Source organism: Notolepis coatsorum, assembly GCF_963971535.1.
Source record: "Notolepis coatsorum genome assembly, chromosome: 3".
NCBI classification, from domain to species: domain Eukaryota; kingdom Metazoa; phylum Chordata; class Actinopteri; order Aulopiformes; family Paralepididae; genus Notolepis; species Notolepis coatsorum.
The window spans coordinates 194,593,135-194,613,413 of NC_140167.1; the positions used below are offsets into that span (position 1 = coordinate 194,593,135).

A 20,279-nucleotide genomic window follows, 5' to 3' on the forward strand; every position below is an offset into this window, starting at 1 on the left:
CAAAAGGAGGTTTGAGAGAGATATTAATTCACGCTCTCATTCATCTCCGCTCTCTCTCTCCCTCCCTCCCTCTCTCTCTATCTCCTCTCTCTCTATCTCCTCTCTCTCGCTCTCTCTCTATCTCCTTCTGATTGATGGTTAAACATTCAAACTGTGAAAATGATGATCATGTTTTTGTAAGCTAATATATAGTATGAACTTGTTATATTGAGTTGTAAGTTATTCTGGTATATGTTTCATGGAGGTCTAAACGTTGTATTTTTTCCCTTGCCTTTCAGGTAGCAAGTGCTGCTGGGAAATATTCAAATGAGCCAAACAGTAAGCTGATTATTTTTAAATATAAAAACATATTTGTGAGATGGGACTGTATCGTTGAGACCAGAACATAGTTTATTAATCTGTTTCCACAGAGCTCAGTTTTTTCTCATAGTTCCAATATGGTAGTCTGGCAGTGTAAATTGTGTGCAGCTTCTTTGACTTCTAGAATACAGTTATTTAAACACTACAGACTGCAACACAGCCACTTTTCCAGAGTCAGTCCTCTTCCATGCCTCCATACTGATTGTATCTGTAAATTTAAAACGCTAAATGCATTAAGTACTCATTTGTCAAGATATCATACTGCACAACTTAGCAGTAGACCAGAACAGAGTCTGAGCCCTGTGGTAATAAAATGCCCTTTGTGCGCATTTCAGGAACCCTTTTCTGAATCAATTTTCTTAAGTCATCTCAGAAAGCATTTAAAAAATAATGAAACAGTGACATGCCCATATAAGGATTGTAGCTATAGCACAAATGTTTACTCTTCATTCAATTTCCATAAAAACAGAGTACACCAATTAAGTCTTGCATCAGACTTAAAAGCTGTCGTTGTTGAGGATCCCCAAGACAGGATTTCTGAGGTCACTAGTGATTTGCATGAAGAATGTCCAGGCCAGAGCATAGAAGTGGTGGATGATGATGATCAATGTGACACTGACAATCTAAGAAATCAACTTAAAATGAACGTATCTTCCTTGTTCCTAAAGATGCAGGCTATCCTCCATGTCTCAAACACAGCTATTCAAGAAATAGTAGACCACTTGAATCAGGTCTTCTCCTTATCTCAGCCATTGATCAAGGAGTCAGTTAATGACATATTGCAGAGAAATGGTCACAATATTGCAGAACCTACACTGGATGAAGTTGTTGGCGCTGTCATGAACTGCAATGTTCTGTCTACATCTACCTCTGAAGGTGCAGAGTTGTGTTCAACCAAGCGCAGAAAAAGCTTTATGGAGCTCAACTATCCATGTGTAATGCCAGTAGAGTATCAGTTGGAGCAACCAGGACATACCAGCATGTATGTTCCCATCCTTTCAATGATTCAAGAGTTGTTTAAAAACACAGACATCCTTGACAAGATTACAGAACCAAATACTACATCTGGTCAATATGTGTCATGCTCTGATGGCTCCCATTTCCTTGAAAATGAGTTACTGTCAACAGGGAATCTCATCCTACCACTTCAGCTATATATAGATGATCTGGAAATTGCCAATCCGCTTGGCACATCACGTAAAATTCACAAACTTTGTGCTATATATTGGGTCCTTGCCAATGTGCCACCAAAATACAGATCAGCATTACACGCTATACAGCTGGCAATGCTGGTAAAAGTGACAGACCTCCGTAGGTATGGATATGCAGCTGTACTTGCTCCATTGCTGCGTGATGTTCATACTCTGGAACAAGATGGTGTTTTCATTGAAAGAGTTGGTCAGAATGTCAAAGGCACAATCTGGTGTGTTTCTGCCGACAATCTGGGCGCTCATGGATTCGGTGGCTTTGTGGAGTCATTTAGAGCAGGCTATGTTTGCAGATTCTGTCTGGCCACAAGTGAACAGTTTCAAACAACTGAAGTCAGAGAGGGAGAGTTTTCTCTGAGAACCAAAGTCAGCCATGACCTGCATGTACAAACTGCACATGACACTTCGAGCAGCCATTTTGGTGTTAAAGGTGGCTGTGTCTTACGTGAATCCCTGAATTACTTTCATACAATCACAGGATTTCCTCCAGATATACTTCACGATCTTCTGGAAGGTATGGTTCCCGTGGAGCTTTCTCTCTGTGTTAAAGAGATGATTCGGCGAAAGTACTTCACTTTAGAGTATTTGAACCAAAAGATTGCATCATTCCCGTATCAGCACGCTGATAAAGTGGATAGACCTCACCCAATTCCCCAAACATTTGTTTCTCGAGGAACAATAGGAGGCAATGGGCATGAAAATGCCACTCTGCTCCGACTGCTTCCATTACTTGTAGGCAGTGTAGTACCAGTGGGTGATGCAGCATGGGCAGTTTTGATGGAGCTGAAAGAGGTGCTAGAGTTAGCATTGTGCCCATCATATACTGATGAAACCTTAGACTATTTTCAGTGCAAAATCAGTGATCATAGACAGGTACTATTAGAGGTTTTCCCTGCAGTTAAACTCCGTCCTAAACATCACTATGTGGAGCATTATCCCGCTCTAGTTAAGTGCTTTGGACCCCTGCTGCATGTTTGGACCATGCGATTTGAGGCCAAGCACCGCTTTTTCAAAAGAGTGGTGCATGACACTCAAAACTTCAAAAATATCTTGAAGACGATGGCAATCAGACACCAACACATGATGGCATATCATCTTGCTTCACCATCATATTTCAAGCCAAAAACCCAGGCATCCAGGGTTGACTCTGTTCTGGTTTCATCTCTACCAGCAGTAGCTCAGGTACACATTAGAGGACACACAGTTAGTGACACAATCTACCAGACATCAAAGGTAACCATTGATGGCACAGACTATGTCTGTGGAATGTTTCTCTCCGTCAGAGTCAGTGGTGGACTGTCTACATTTAGCCAAATAGAACAGATCTACCTTGTGAATAACGAGGTTTCTTTTCTGTGTCGAGACTATGACTCCTGGTATATAGAACATCTTAGGTCCTATGAGCTGTCAACCACACAACCACATCTGTCCCTCTACCTACAGTCTGGTCTCAATGATACAGTCCCACTCTCAGCATACAAGATCGATGGTCTGCTGCTGCTGACTCCCAAGCGATTCATTCAAGTAAAACGGAACTGAGTCCAGCTAATGGTGAATAGTTATTTTATTAATCAATTATTGTGTCTTTATTCACTCGTTGTGTAATTGACCAGTTTATATTCTGTATAAGTTCATATTCTGTATATGTTAATAATGACGCTTTCTGTGTTGTGTTTATGACTACTCCTTAGGTCCTTGAGCTGCTGTCTGTCGACCGGACCACATCTGTCCACTGTCCATCTACCTGCAGTCTGGTCACAACGAAACAGTCCCACTCTCAGCATACAAGATCGATGGTCTGCTGCTGCTGCTGCTGCTGACTCCCAAGCGATTCATTCAAGTTTCCATAGCACAATGGCAGCTGCCTCCCCACAACCCATGATCCTTCGTGTTGTTGAGCCAGACCGGGCTAGAAAATTAAAACTCAGTTCACGACCCGCCTCTGTTGATGCACTGATCACGATTATAAAAGAACAGTTGGAAATAGACCTTGACTTCAGTTTGCTGTATGAAGATCCAGACTTTGATGGGAAACTTACTTCCCTTGATGACATTACGGAATTGCCACAAAAAGCTGTTGTGCACATTTCACTTTCGCTCGACTCCAGCTCTCTCGCATCTACTGATATACTTTCAGATATGTCATCTCCAGAACGTCTAAGCAGATGGCCTCCAGGTCCTTTTCCAGTTCCTACATTTGCATTCGATGTTGAGCTGAAACTTAGAGACGGAAACAACAAATTTGAGAAGAACAAGAGACACCTTAAGTTGACAAGAGACCTAAAGCACGACATCTTAGAAAAGCTTGCATCTACAATGTATGCTTTCAAGGCTTATCCAAGTGATAAAGAGATAGCAGTGGCTTCTGCGGCTCTTGTCGCCAAACATCCCTGCTTGAAGGAAGCAGGATCTGAGACCGGCTGCAATGGATGGAAAAACAGCATCAAATTCAAGATGGGCAATTTCAGGAACAAGCTGAGACGGGCAGGATGTGAGGAGGTCACTGTAAATGCTGGAAAAAGAGGTAGAAGCAATCCTGATGGCGAACCTTCACATTCCAACATTAAAAGACCCAAGCGAGCAGAAGTAAACTTCCTACCCAACTATCCCCAAGGAGAGGATTCCTTGAGGCTTGAGCAGTTGAGGCAGACAATTGCTGAAGAAGTCAAGAAGACTGAGAAGAACCTGCCCCTCATTAGAAAGCTGATGCAGACCACATTTGCCCTGCGCCGACAGACCATAGTGAAGTCCAGCCCACCAGTGAAAGAGCTCATGGACCTCTGGCCTGCTCTCAAAATGGAGTCTGAGGTAATATAGATCAGCTCTCTCTTTCCTGTGTTAACATTTGGCACATTCTGTGTGTTTTAAAGTGAAACTTGTGATTCTTAAGCCTGGTTTATATACTCTAGCGGCGCATCTGCGTGTGTGTTCTGTGCGCCCCCGCGAGCTAGTCATCAGCGACCAATTCCGCAAAGCATGTAATGACATGGTTGACCAGAAATCCCGCCGTCATGCTCTGAAGCCCAAACCAAACAAAGTAAGAGATCCACCAAGTTGAAGTGACTAATTGATGTTGATATACTATATTGTCCTGTTTTTAAATATAGGTGTATGCAGAGTTCCAGCTGATTACCAACCAGAACCTGCCCAACACATTCTACGCTGAGCTTGACCGCCATCTTCCTCGACTGATGACGTTATTCAGACAGAAGGCGTCCAAAACTGGGAACACAGCAGATGCTTTGGCTCACATTTTAAAAATCCACGATGAACAGGTGAATAGATTATTATACATGTCATAGGTCGAACCTCTGTAACATTGAACAGGTTCAATGATTCAAATGAGCTTTTGAATTTTACAATTAGTCCACCATTGTGTTTGCCATTTTTCTGATTGCATTAAAGATGTGAACATGTTATTTGTGGACATATCTGATTGGACTGTTTAAAATCCACTTTGTTCAGTAAACATTTCCATATAATACAATTCTTTTTCTTCTTCTTAATCTTACATCTTAATAGGAAATCCATGATGTTCACACCAGGCGTACCACTGTTCTCCATGCCCTGCCTGTGTATCTGCATGAGGAAGTCGCTGGATTTTTCAAAACCTGCACAGTGAGTCAGAGTAAAAATAATTTACAGTACAACTGTATATTAAGTGAACAGTTAATCAAAATGCTAAGTATCAGTCTTCCTTCCTTCCAGGTCTCCCTTGTGAAAGAGATATTTGATCTCGACGGGACTAACCTGGTTAAATAAAAATAACCTTCTCACCAAAAAAATTGTTCTAACTAAAATATAAACAACTTACAAACACAACTCCATATACTTAGCTTTGTGCTGCACTTTGTAGAAACCATGGATTTATTTGTGATTATTATGTCTCTTTCATTCCTTCAGGACACGTCTGATGAGCCAGAGCTTCAGGGTGTTGCAGTGGCCCTCCTTACTGTCATCAGTGACGACCATGACACAAGTCCAGTTCACTACCAGCCTGTGACAATCTCTGTTGTCATTGAAAGTCACATCATGATCAGCCTCCCCAGATTTGGTGATTCCTTCCTGGTAATGTTTGGACTAATCTATGCACTACACCTCAGCTACCCCAAGGGACTTACCAACACTTTTGAATTCATTCAGAAGATTTTACTAGGTCTAGAAGCTGGTAAACTGTCACCCAGGTTGCAGACTTGATGATGCAATAACTTTTTTTTCTTCTGATTTTTCAATGGATTTTCTCCCCGTCCCAATTAGTCGTTGTGCCAATTCCCCCCCCCCCCCCCCCTCCCCTACCTGGTGCTGTATGCATGTTCTCCTACGAGTCGGTATAAGGGCGTCCCGAGTCGATCGCACGCTTCCCGCGAGACATGCGCCGACAGCCAGTGACGTCTTTTCACTTGGCAGCGAGGGCTCTCATTGGTGAAGTGTAATGCGTGGGAGGGCACCAAGTCCTGCCCCGCTTAGCAAGCGCCGAGACCTGACCTGTAGGCGTCGCTGTCCACAACGCCAGATTCCCACCCGCCAGCTTCCCCACCCCCTAATACTGCCGAATTGTATTAGTGTGAACGGCCAGCCAAGCTGGTGACAACGCAGGGAGTTGGATTCGAACACGCGAATCCAGTGTCTCCAGCGTTGGTGACGAACGCAATCTCCGCTACGTCACCTGACCGCTCTTGCATTAAACTTTTGAAGGTATTATTTTGACATGACAAGGAAATGAATACCTCACCCCACATCCTTCTTTCAGATGAGTTTCTATTCCTTACTGTAATCAGTGATCATGACACAAGTCCAGTTCACTACCAGCCTGTGACAATCTCTATTGTCATTGAAAGTCATATCATGATCAGCTTCCCCAGATTTGGTGATTCCTTCCTGTAATGTTTGGACTAATCTATGCACTACCCCAAAGCACTTACCAACACCTCAAAAGTGTGTCTATAGAAACTCATCTGAAATGTCTTGTCATGTCAAAATAATACCTTCAAAAGTTGCTGTACTACTTTGCAGATGTTCAGCCAATAGGTCCAAACTACTCAATGTACCTTGTTCTTTATTTTTTATGTAATATGTTTACATTTGAGAGTTTTACAGTTCGAATTTTCTTAACCGTCTATAGCTGGCATTATTGTAATTTCATCCAAGTAAGTTTTAGAGTTGAAAGAGTTTATCAGAATCTCAAAGGCAACATCCAAGTCCCAAACGTTTGTTTCTCGAGGAACAATAGGAGGCAATGGGCATAAATGCCACTCTGCTCTGACTGCTTCCATTGCTTGTAGGCAGTGGTAGAGTTAGTGTTCTCAGTACAGAGTACAAGGCGATATACCAGGAGCCATAAACGCAACACAGAAGCGTTATTATTAACATATACAGAATATGAACTTATACAGAATATGAACTGGTCAATTACACAACTAGAGTGAATAAAGACACAATAATTGATTAATAAAATAACTATTCACCATTAGCTGGACTCAGTTCCGTTTCACTTGAATGAATCGCTTGGGAGTCAGCAGCAGCAGACCATCGATCTTGTATGCTGAGAGTGGGACTGTATCCTTGAGACCTTGTAGGCAGTAGTATACTGCCCTGTCAAGGGCTAACCGCAGTAACTTGAAAAAAGTAAAAATTTAGTTATGAGTGAAATTGACCTTGTCAATAAATGTTTTATCTTGTGACCAAGTTTCAGATGTTAATGTCGCTCAGTTTTGGAGATATGGGGTTTTAAAAACTGCAGTAACTACAAAATCACACTCAAAACCCAGGCAGACCGCAGTAACTTCCAAACAGTGAAAAATGGCTTTAAAGTGTTTTGACTTGCCATCCAAAATGTGTTATAGGTAAATAGATGATAGTACCCAGATTTAACATGTATTAATGACGTAATCTTTAGGCATACAAAAATATGACATAATTATTTTAATTAACCCCAAAAAAGCAGATATTGCACTCTGCTGCACGATTTCCTTAAATAATTATACAGGTAATGTACAGGCAAAGTGCAGTAACTTCAAATACAATGTTGTTTTCCCTCCAGCTTTCATAACTTAACCTAGCCATTTTGAAAATGAAATTTAATACCTGAATATATTGGAATGATGATGATCCAAATAAAATGGCTAGGTGAAGTTATGAAAGCTGGAGGGAAAACAACATTGCATTTGAAGTTACTGCACTTTGCCTGTACATTACCTGTATAATTATTTAAGGAAATCGTGCAGCAGCGTGCAGTATCTGCTTTTTTGGGGTTAATTAAAATAACTACGTCATATTTTTGTATGCCTAAAGATTACTTCATTAATACATGTTAAATCTGGGTACTATCATCTATCTACCTATAACACATTTTGGATGTCAAGTCAAAAAACTTTAAAGCCATTTTTCTCAGTTTCACTGTTTGGAAGTTACTGCGGTCTGCCTTGACAGGGCAGTATAGTTAGTGTACTGTATAGTGTTCTTAGTACAGAGTACTGTAGTGTTCTAGTTATCATTCTGCAAACATAGCCTGCTCTAAATGACGGATGGTGCCTCTGACATTCTGACTAACTCTTTCAATGAAAACACCATCTTGTTCCATGATACATCATGGAGCAAATACATGCAGCTGCATTTCCATATGTAGGTATGTGCACTATTAACAGTATTGCCAGCTGTATAGCATGTAATGTGGATTGGTATTTTGGTTCCACATTGGCAGGACCCAATATACAGCACAACGTTTGTGAATTTTACATGTGCCAAGCGGATTGACAATTTTCAGATAATCTATACATTTTATTCTGTACTGTACATAGATACACTGTGTTATCCCAATGGTCACAATAGTTGCCGTCAACATGTTTGCTCATTCTATGACCACACTATACAAATTTGAGTAATTCAGCCAGGATGTAAACGGCTCTGGTCATGTGCACTGCACATATTGAGACCCTTTATTATTTCAATATTTGCTGGAAATACATTGATACATCATTCAGTAACATTTTCAGAGCCTTATAACAAACATTATTACACTATTGTGATCAGAGGGATTAAATGTGTAATATACATTACATTGTATGTACATGTTATAACATGCATGTATTTATTTTCTATATATATTTTCTATATATATATATTTTCAATTTTAACATTGCCATAATGTTGGAGAGGGCAACACAATGTTTTTGTAAGATAAATAGATGTATACTCTTTGAATAGAAATAAATATAAAGAGTTTGAAGTTGTAACACAATGTTTTTGTAAGATAAATAGTTTCGATGAAGAACAAAACCTCCTAAATGCATACAAAAAAAGGGGAAAACTTCATATCTGCACTTTGCAAGCCACTAATACCTGGTCGGTATTGTTAACATATATAGTCCAAAAACAGTGTACGGTGTTTACAGTGTTATTGTACATTGCTAACATACAGATTATATATGTATACTCTTTTATACTCTTTGAATAGAAAAAAATTAAAGAGTTGTTTGAAGTTGATATAATGTGCTTGTGTAGTTATTTTTCTGTTAACTTTTTCACATGGATTTTAAAACTGAACCTTAAGTTATAGTAACTGCAAATATTTGAGTTGATTAACTTAAAAATTTGAGTTGATTAACTTCAAAGAAATGAGGCATGGGATGGCCTCAATGTCTTTGAGTTCTGTTAACTTAATCACATGGATTTAAGGTTGAACCTTAAGTCACAGTAACTGAACATATTTGAGTTGCCTCCACTTGAGAACCTTAAGTCACAGTAACTGAACATATTTGAACTGCCTTAACTGAGAACTGTAAGTCACAGTAACTGAACATATTTGAGTTGACACCACTTGAGAACCTTAAGTCACAGTAACTGAACATATTTGAACTGCCTTAACTGAGAACTGTAAGTCACAGTAACTGAACATATTTGAGTTGACACCACTTGAGAACCTTAAGTCACAGTAACTGAATATATTTGAATTGCCTTAACTGAGAACTGTAAGTCACAGTAACTGAACATATTTGAGTTGACACCACTTGAGAACCTTAAGTCACAGTAACTGAATATATTTGAATTGCCTTAACTGAGAACTGTAAGTCACAGTAACTGAACATATTTGAGTTGACACCACTTGAGAACCTTAAGTCACAGTAACTGAATATATTTGAATTGCCTTAACTGAGAACTGTAAGTCACAGTAACTGAACATATTTGAGTTGACACCACTTGAGAACCTTAAGTCACAGTAACTGAATATATTTGAATTGCCTTAACTGAGAACTGTAAGTCACAGTAACTGAACATATTTGAGTTGACTCCACTTGAGAACTGTAAGTCACAGTAACAGACCATATTTGAGTTGCCTTAACTGAGAATTGTAAGTCTTAGCCAACTGAAAACATTTGAGTTTATCAACTTAAAAAAATTGAGGCATGGGATGGCCTCAATTTTTTTAAGTTCTGGAAACTTATTCGGGTTTACAGTGTATACTGAATAGTGTCTATCTGTATGTTGTGTATGATGTCATATGTTATGATGAATTGAAAATGGGGGACCCTGATGTAAAGAAGACGAAAGTATTTCTCTGGTCTGCATCCCCTTAACAATTGAGTGTATTGAGCTGTACTGTATATTGTACCCATTCTGCAATCTGTTAATAATCAATCAATCAATCAAGGGGGTAGGAATACATACGTGTACACTTCATCCTACTCCTGCTTGTTTGTTTTTTAATCTGTTTATTACTTGTTTTTTATTATTATTTATTTTCAATTTATGTTCGAAATAAATAAACGCATTCATTCAAGATATTGTGTGAGCAAAAGTATAGTTAATTTACTCATACAGTATGTACATCCTCTGGCCTTGCGCGGATCTTACAGCTGTGCCCGCACAGAGGTAAATGGTACTCTATCCCCCCCCCCTCACAGTGAGCTGTGGTGTTCCACAAGGAAGCATACTAGGACCGCTACTGTTCCTAATTTATGCAAATGACATGTTGTCAGCTTGTGACTGCAACTTGTTCCTGTTTGCGGACGACTCAGCCCTGCCGGTCTCTGACAAGAACAAGTTGCAGGTTGAAAAAACCCTCAACTCGGAACTAGGCAAAATCTGCATATGGCTCGCTGATAACAAACTATCATTACACATGGGCAAAACAGAGTCCATTCTCTTCGGTTCAAATAACAAACTCAGCAAGACCGACGGCTTCTCAGTTACAGTGGGTGACAATATTGTCACAAGGAAAGATGAAATTACCTACCTGGGTTCCATCCTAGAGGCAAATCTTTCCTGTGACAAAATGGCATCCAATGTAATAAAAAAAAAGTCAACCAACGAACTAGATTCTTGTACCGGATCTCCTCTCTGGTAAACAAGAATACCCTGAAGACTCTGGCAGGAGCACTCATTCAAGGGTACTACGACTATGCTTGCACCTCATGGTACCAAAGCACCTCAAAGGCGCTAAAAACAAGATTACAAACATCACAAAACAAACTGGTCAGACTTCTACTTGACCTTACCCCTAGAACCTACCTCACCCCTGCCCACTTTGGCAACCTAGGATGGCTTAGAGTAGACGACAGAGTACAGCAACTTGCAATGGGCCTGGTCTACAAAATACACTATACGACTAATACCCATGTACATTCAAAACCGCTCTTAAAGAGCACCTACGGGAGGCTGCAATTCTAAACTGGCCACCGTAAATGTCCAAACCCCCCACCCCCTCCAAATGTACAGTCTCCTCCCCACCGTATGTATATTTCTCTCCCACCCACCCTTTCCTAATGTACAGTCCCCCTCCCCATCATATGTATATACTCTGTCAGGATCTATGGGTAACAGTACTGTATATTTGAATATCGTATATGTCACAAATGTAACAGTACTAAATACCTGTATGTCCCTATGGCTATGCCATAAATGTCATGTATGTTGAGTATGTCATAAATGTCAATATGAATTGAAAATGGGGGACCCTGATGTAAACAAGACAAACATCTTTCTCTGGTCTGCATCCCCTTAACAATTGTGTGTATTGAGCCGTACTGTATTGTACCCATTCTGCAATCTGTTCAATAAAGTTTTCATTCATCATTCAATTCAGCCATTGGGTGGGTGGCGCTGTTGAGCGGCCCTCACAGCGCGGCCCTGAGAGAGTGGCTGGCTCTGCGGCTCTGCAGCTGCATACTATTAGGCTTGTTCAAGATGGGATAGGCGGACGCAGATCTGCGCAGGTTTTACTACGGCCTCGCCAAGCGCGTTGCATGACGGTTAGAATGTTGTCCGATTTGCTCTGAAAATCTGGCGAGGCGAGGCGCGGAACTCCCGCGGGAGCGAGCCGCGCGCAGCTTTCAGAGCGAGGCTCCACAGTACCGATTTCATTTGGGACGTGGGACGACTGCGCTTGCCTGCGCGTGGGGGCGGGGGGGCGCGGCCAATCAGAGAAAAGCCGAACACAAGTTGGTTGCCTTTAATATTCACGCCTCCCGCATGGCTGGGAAGCGACTTGCTACGGTCGCGCAAAGCGCCTATTGGCTCAGAAAAGTTGTCAGTCACCAGCCATGTGACAGCCAGGGAGTTATGAGACGTTTGATTGATTGGAAACCTTATTATGTTATGCGTTATCAACTTATCATCATATCATCATGATAAACTTCAAGCTGTCAGACACACACACACACACACACACACATACAGCAGTGTGTTGTGTGTGCGTGCGGCCAGGAGCGCGCAACAAGATGGTATACATTATGGTATATGAATAGTATATTCCACTGTAGCAGTATATGGTGTTCTGTACATTTGAATCTGATCTAATTTTGCACACGGCCATCGCATTATAATGAGCTGGACAGGTGTGTAATGTGTGTGTGGTCACGTGAAAGCGTATCTGCCGCGCGAGACTAGGCGAGAGGCTCTCGTGAAATCGGCAGTGTCCGCCCTCTTAACTCCTCCCCCGGCTTCACTCGGCTACTCTCGTCTACTAGTCGAGGCAAACGGAAATCCATCTTGAACAAGCCTATTGGAACGTTCTATGATGTGCCGCGTGTTTTTTTTTCCGTATCCTATGTTTGCGAAGGCGCTCTCTGATTGGCTAGCCGGGTACAGTGAAGACCCTCTCTGATTGGGTTAGCGCCGAAGGGTCTCTTTATTCAACAACAATTGGATAGACCACCGCAACACTTCCGGGATTCTGAAATCAGGGAGGAGATTGCGGGGGTCAAATGAATGAATGTGGATGAGAGCCGTGATGTAAGTGGTTGCCTTGCCGATACGGCTGTGGGGGTGCTAGAGACATGATCGAATAGACGTTTATGCGCCTCACTCTCCTGAACACGGCGTGACCCATAACTAATCGATCAGAACTAAATCGGCAGAGAAAAAGCCCATTTTGAAGCACCTATTCCGCATGGACATGCGCAGAGTGCCCATGGAGTCTGGACGCTCGAATGAATGTGGACTGTTCCATCAGAGGGGGGAGCTTTGATGGTCATGTAAGTGGCTACAGACCGCTGCACTTAAATATAAACATTAGTCTACCTGGAGACTCAATGAGGTAATTGTAGATGTCGCCATAAGACTGGCCATTTAGTGGGATCATTTTTTCATTATCCTGTTCAGCTGAAAGGACACTGGCCACCGAAGCTCCCCCCTCTGATAGAACAGTCCACATTCATTCGAGCGTCATCTCGCGTCGTTCAGACTCCATGGGCACTCTGCGCATGTCCATGCGGAATAGGTGCTTTAAAATGGGCTTTTTCTCTGCCGATTTAGTTCTGATCGATTAGTTATGGGTCACGCCGTGTTCAGGAGAGTGAGGCGCATAAACGTCTATTCGATCATGTCTCTAGCACCCCCACAGCCGTATCGGCAACCACTTACATCACGGCTCTCGTCCACATTCATTCATATGCTCCCCCCGCAATCTCCTCCCCGATTTCAATGTAACGCGGAAGTGTAGTGGTCTCATTAGCGTTATTTTTTTCCGTAGCCGCATTTCTCGGAGACGCTCTCTGATTGGCCGACGCCTGTTTCTACACTGGTTAAGCTTAGGCACTCTTTCGAAGTTGGTTAAGGTTAGAGTTTGTCTTAGAGCGTGACGGCAAGTTCTTTCGACGGTTAAGCTTAGGCACTCTTTCGAAGTTGGTTAAGGTTAGAGTTTATTTTAGAGCATGGCGATAGAACGCCAGGTATATATATCTATGGTTTGCAGGCTGTTAAACCCGGAAATGGGCAAAGACACAGCTCGTCACGCGATTGGGCAAACATGTCAGTGGCCAATCAGAGAGCGTCAGTCAGTGGCCAATCAGAGAGCGTCTCCGAGAAATGCGACTACGGAAAAAGATAACGCGGCGAACTATACAACACACCGGAAATGACGCAGGCCACTGTGATTGGATAGTGTGGTCCGCGAACATTCGAGAAATAACCAGAAACCACAAGGTTATATATAAGAGCCGGCTCCCGGAAATTCCAGCCTTGACGCGCTGAGAAGAGCAGAGCTAAGACGACGGTTCTTCTCCTTTTTACCTTTCTACTACAGTAAGTAAAGCTACCCTTGCGGCCTTTACTATGAATAATTGTATCTAGAATTGCAGTAGTTTGCTCCTGTTGATTTTGTCTGTAGCCTCTAACTAGAACCGAACCTAGTCGTGGATTAAGGACAAAATCGAATTCATGAGTAGAGAAAGACGAATGAAAATTGCGACTATTTTATGTCCTTTGTCTACCTAGTTCGTTACTTTTGGAGAGAGACAAAACATTGGATGATTTTGTGGCGTAGTTACATTATTATTACAAATGTAGTATGTATTTATTCTTGACAAACGCAGTTCATTATTACGTCATTTTGTTCGTCAGTACGATGTAGAGCTGTAGTCACACGGGCGGTAGCGCATTCATAGATATATATATAGAACACTAGATGGCTTAAGGCGGAGTCACCAGCGTCACTGAACCGCCGCCATCTTGCCCACGTCAGCCTTGAGTGAGTGAGTGAGATGCACAGACAAAAATACTGAAATATTGACGGATTTACAAACTGGTTTGTTTGCTGTAAACAGCTTGAATCATAGCCACGTTAGTAATGCTTGTAATAAACCAAACCGTTTGTAAATCCGTCAATATTTCAGCGAGTTATGAGTATTTTTGTCTGCAGCTCACTCACTCTCACTCAAGGCTGACCTGGGCAAGATGGCGGCGGTTCAGTGACGTCGCTCTCCATTGGCGGGCAGCGCGGGATGGCTATCTAGTGTTCTATATATATCTATGAGCGCATTGGCCACGTGCTGATGATGAATAGACCACTGCACTTCCGCGTTACATGAATGTGGATGAGACCCTTGATGTAAGTGGTTGCAGCTACGGCTGTGGGGGTGCTAGAGACATGATCGAATAGACTTGGCAAAGTGTAACCCCATCCGTGACTGCGATGTGCAGGGGCTAGGCAACGTGCTGATAATGAATGGCTGGCATATCTAGCTGACATCTTTGACCGCCTGTATAATTACCGGAGAATACAGGGATGGCTTAGAGTAGACGACAGAGTACAGCAACTTGCAATGGGCCTGGTCTACAAGATACACTATACGACTAAGGTATGAATGAGAACTTTATTTAACAGATTGCAGAATGGGTACAATACAGTATGGCTCAATACATACAATTGTTAACGGGATGCAGACCAGAGAAAGACTTTAGTCTGGTTTACATCAGGGTCCCCCATTTTCAATTCATAGTGACATTTATGACATACACAACATGCATGACATTTATGGCATAGGGACATAAATACAGGTATTTAGTACTGTTACATTTGTGACATTTCGATATGCAAATATATAGTACTGTTACCCATAGATCCTGACAGAGTATATACATATGATGGGGAGGAGACTGTCTATTAGGAGGGGGTGGGGGGGTTTGGACATTTACGGTGGCCAGTTTCGAATTGCAGCCTCCATAGGTAGGCTGCAATGGTTACATGTCAAAATACTTCCCAAAGGTCAGTGAATACCACGACCACAACACCAGAGGAAGCTCCACAAATCATGTTAAACCCAGATTCGGCTCAAACAAGGGACTAAACACGTTTCGCAATTATGCCACATCAATGTGGAACGCCCTACCCAAAGCTGTAAAGGAATGTGAATCCCTACCCACATTCAAAACTGCTCTAAAAGAGCACCTATGGGAGGCTGCAATTTGAAACTGGCATTTAAATGTGCAAACCCCCCCACCCCCTCCTAATAGACGGTCTCCTCCCCTCCATATGTATATATTCTCTCCCCACCATATGTGTATTTCTCTCCCACCCCCTCCTAATGTACAGTCTCCTCCCCACCATATGTGTCAGGATCTATGGGTAACTACTGTATATTTGCATATCATATATGTCACAAATGTAACGGTACTATATACCTGGATGTCATGTATGTCCCTATGCCATAAATATCATGTATGTTGTGTATGTAATAAATGTCACTATGAATTGAAAATGGGGGGACCCTGGTGTAAACAACAAGACAAACTTCTTTCTCTGGTCTGCATCCCATTAACAATTGTATGTATTGAGCCTTACTGTATTGTACCCATTCTGCAATCTGTTAAATAAAGTTTTCATTCATTGACCAATAGAAGGATATTAGTTTGTTTCCTTTACATTTTAAAACTTTATTATCCCTGAGGGGAAATAGCATTGAAAGTGCATGGGACATTTGAAAATATTGATGAGAACAACAAAGATAACTACCGGTACTAAAATTACAAGACAATGAGAGAAAAAGACAATAGAATAAAATGTAATCTGAATACAAATGACTGGCGAGGGAAAAGCTACGTGTCCTAGCAGTTCAGTTCACATGACTGTTATACAGATGTCTACAGACATCACCAGACAAAATGTAAGATAAAATATGTCCCTATTTCTATTCATCAAACATTTATGCTCTTAACAGGATTATGTAATGACCAACTGTATCAGGTTTTAATCCTCACCCTTTATTTCTAGGCACCAACTGTGAACAACCAAGATGTCTGCAGCTAAAGGTGTGGCTATTGGTATTGACCTGGGCACCACCTACTCCTGCGTGGGTGTTTTCCAGCATGGAAAAGTAGAAATAATTGCCAACGACCAGGGCAACAGGACGACCCCCAGCTATGTGGCCTTTACAGACACTGAGAGGCTCATTGGAGATGCGGCCAAAAACCAGGTGGCCATGAACCCCATCAACACTGTGTTTGATGCCAAGCGACTGATTGGCCGAAAGATTGACGATCCTGTGGTGCAGTCCGACATGAAGCATTGGCCCTTTAAGGTGGTGAGTGATGGAGGAAAGCCCAAAGTTGAGGTGGAATACAAGGGGGAGAACAAATCCTTCTACCCTGAGGAGATCTCTTCCATGGTCCTGGTAAAGATGAAAGAGATTGCGGAGGCCTACCTTGGGCAGAAGGTGTCCAAAGCGGTCGTCACGGTTCCAGCTTACTTCAACGACTCCCAGAGGCAGGCCACTAAGGACGCCGGTGTAATTGCAGGGCTGAATGTACTGAGAATAATCAATGAGCCAACAGCAGCTGCCATCGCTTATGGTATGGACAAAGGCAGTTCAGGAGAACGCAATGTCCTGATATTTGACCTGGGTGGGGGGACATTCGATGTTTCCATTCTGACGATTGAGGACGGTATCTTTGAGGTGAAGGCCACAGCTGGAGACACCCACCTGGGTGGAGAGGACTTTGACAACCGCATGGTCAACCACTTTGTGGAGGAGTTTAAGAGGAAAAACAAGAAAGACATCAGCCAAAACAAGAGAGCCTTGAGAAGGCTGCGCACAGCTTGTGAGAGGGCCAAGAGGACCTTGTCCTCCAGCACCCAGGCCAGCATTGAGATTGATTCTCTGTTTGAGGGCATGGACTTCTACACTTCCATCACTAGGGCTCGCTTTGAGGAGATGTGCTCTGACCTCTTCAGGGGAACATTAGAACCCGTGGAGAAATCTCTGAGGGATGCCAAGATGGACAAGGCACAGATCCATGACATTGTCCTGGTTGGAGGCTCAACCCGAATTCCCAAAGTCCAGAAACTCCTGCAGGATCTATTCCACAGCAGGGAGCTGAACAAGAGCATCAACCCAGATGAAGCGGTGGCCTATGGTGCTGCCGTCCAGGCTGCTATTCTCACCGGCGACACCTCTGCCAACGTCCAGGACCTGCTGCTGCTGGACGTGGCTCCTCTGTCTCTCGGTATTGAGACCGCTGGAGGAGTCATGACGGCCCTCATTAAGCGCAACACGACCATCCCCACTAAACAAACCCAGACCTTCACCACCTACTCTGACAACCAGCCCGGGGTTCTAATCCAGGTGTGCGAAGGGGAAAGAGCCATGACCAAGGACAACAATGTGCTGGGCAAGTTTGAGCTCTCAGGAATCCCACCCGCTCCGAGAGGGGTTCCTCAGATTGAGGTCACCTTTGACATCGACGCCAATGGCATTTTGAACGTGTCCGCGGCGGACAAGAGCACCGGCAAAGAAAACAAAATCACCATCACCAACGATAAGGGCAGGCTCAGCAAAGAAGAGATTGAGAGGATGGTGCAGGATGCAGACAAATACAAAGCAGAGGATGAGTCGCAGAGGGAGAAGATCGCCGGCAAGAACTCTGTGGAATCCTACGCCTTCAACATGAAGAGCAGCGTGGAGGATGAGAACATGAAGGGGAAAATCAGTGAGGAGGACCAGAAGACGGTTATTGACAAGTGTGATCAGGCCATAGCCTGGCTGGAGAGCAACCAGTTGGCTGAAAAAGAGGAGTACCAACATCAACTGAAAGAGCTGGAGAAAGTGTGCAACCCCATCATCACCAAGTTGTATCAGGGAGGAATGCCTGCAGGGGGGTTTGGAGATCAGGCACGAGCCAGCTCAGCCAGCTCAGCCAACACCCAGGGACCAACCATTGAGGAGGTTGACTAAAGTGTAAATGAACTCTTATGAAAACTTGCCTATGATCCATGTCATTTATATTATTGTACTTATTGTTTTAATACGTGCGTTGCTGGACATTTGCAATAAAATCATTCACATTCCTGACATTTTAATTTCCGTGTTTTTATGTTCAAAACGTATAGCCCTCCTGTCATTGTAAGTGAAAGTACAGATGGGTGCAATTTCAGTGGCTTTTTCATGTCCCAATTTCCCTATTGACATCCATTAAGAACACATTTGTGCCCAAAGGATGAGCTCTCAATAAAGAAAGCTGAAACCTCTGCCCATTTTCAAAAAAAGAGTTAAAAAAATATATTGTTTTGGAACTACCAACCACAATGAACAAAAGTCACAGAAATGGCATCTATATCTGGTGATTTGGATCCTTAGGTACTGGAAAAAATAAAGTCAGCTGTGTTCGGGTATGCTGATGGAGTCCACTTTACACTTTTCAACTATACTAAACACTTTAAGATCATCTAAAAAATGTTGTACAATTACTTTTGGTCCCCTAAAATGGAACCATATATAAAAACTACAATTCCTACACAGTTCACTTGATAAGGATGTAAATATTGTCAGAATAAATGTTAAAGTCGCCACTTGAGCCTCAGTCTTTGTTTCATTTCAAATCAAATGCACAGACAAAAATACAACAAATGTTTCACTGATATTAAAGAAACACTGCAACATTATGGGGAATCCAGAATCTGACTAGAAGATAGTAACCAATTTCCCCTCTGCATTCAGTAGAAAGCTATCCAGCTGCAAGTTAGCCTAGTTTAGCACAAATTAATGGAAGTTGATATATGGATATTATAAGCTTGCAGTTGGGATATCTTTCTACTGAACACAGAAAATATTGGTATCTATTTTCTATACTAGATTCAAATGTATTGTCATTATACAGCACAAGTACAGTACAATGAAAATAAGTTTGGCATCCAACCAATGTGCAAATGTAATGGTAAAGTGCAATAGTAATACAGAATGTACAGGTGATTAAACTTGGTATAAAATATATAAATTGGTACTACTGGTGTAGTGCTAATCAGATGTGTGTGTATATGTACATACAACCAATATGTAGAGTGATACAGGCATAAAGACTGGTCGTAATACTGACCAGCAGTGTAACTAGTAAGAGTATAAGACATGTAGATATAGTATCTACTATCTACAGATATGCAAAAGTATTATGTACAGACAGGTCGATAGATATATATACAGTAAGAATAAATATATATGTATATACTGTGCAGCATTATTACATGCTATTATACAGTTATATGCAGGTATATTCAGACAGATATGGATATGTATATATATATCTGGTAAATATAATGTATATATGCGGTGTATATATAGCACTGTTGTGCATGCTATCATACAGAGTATGGGTGGACTAGTGGTGGGTAGTTAAGATTATTATGATGTAGGGCAGTTGTAGACCATGAAAGCACTAGGTAGGTATAAATTGAGTAGGCAACAGAGTTCAGAGTCGTACAGTATGGGTAACAATAGGCAATGCAGTCAGAGTTCAGAGTTGTCTGACCCTGGAGAAGACGGTAAGCGCATTCGCCATAATTGTGCCAAGTCCCTGGCTTCAGGCAAGCCTACTTTGATCAATTAACTTCAGGCAAGGCTACTCTGATCATTTGACCCCACCCTGTGGAGAAACCGGTGTAGTTCATGACACCGCTGACTGTAATGCACTGTAATCTGAAGAGTAGGGTGCGTGTAACTGCAGGCT

The 20,279-nt window shown here is 42.2% G+C and overlaps 1 protein-coding gene across 1 annotated transcript; it reads left to right on the forward strand.

Annotated features, from left to right (window-relative positions):
• Positions 1-13,969: 13,969 nt before the first annotated feature.
• Positions 13,970-18,633, forward strand: LOC311225492 (heat shock 70 kDa protein-like). The gene is made up of 2 exons (XM_084310786.1): positions 13,970-14,087; positions 16,555-18,633. Exon 2 carries the CDS (start codon positions 16,577-16,579, stop codon positions 18,512-18,514), a length of 1,938 nt encoding a protein of 645 aa, XP_084166912.1. The 5' UTR covers positions 13,970-14,087; positions 16,555-16,576; the 3' UTR covers positions 18,515-18,633.
• Positions 18,634-20,279: the final 1,646 nt, after the last annotated feature.

What these genes read in the sequence shown, in the direction of transcription:
- LOC311225492 (XM_084310786.1), top strand. Translation starts at nt 16,577, where the DNA reads ATGTCTGCAGCTAAAGGTGTGGCTATTGGTATTGACCTGGGCACCACC.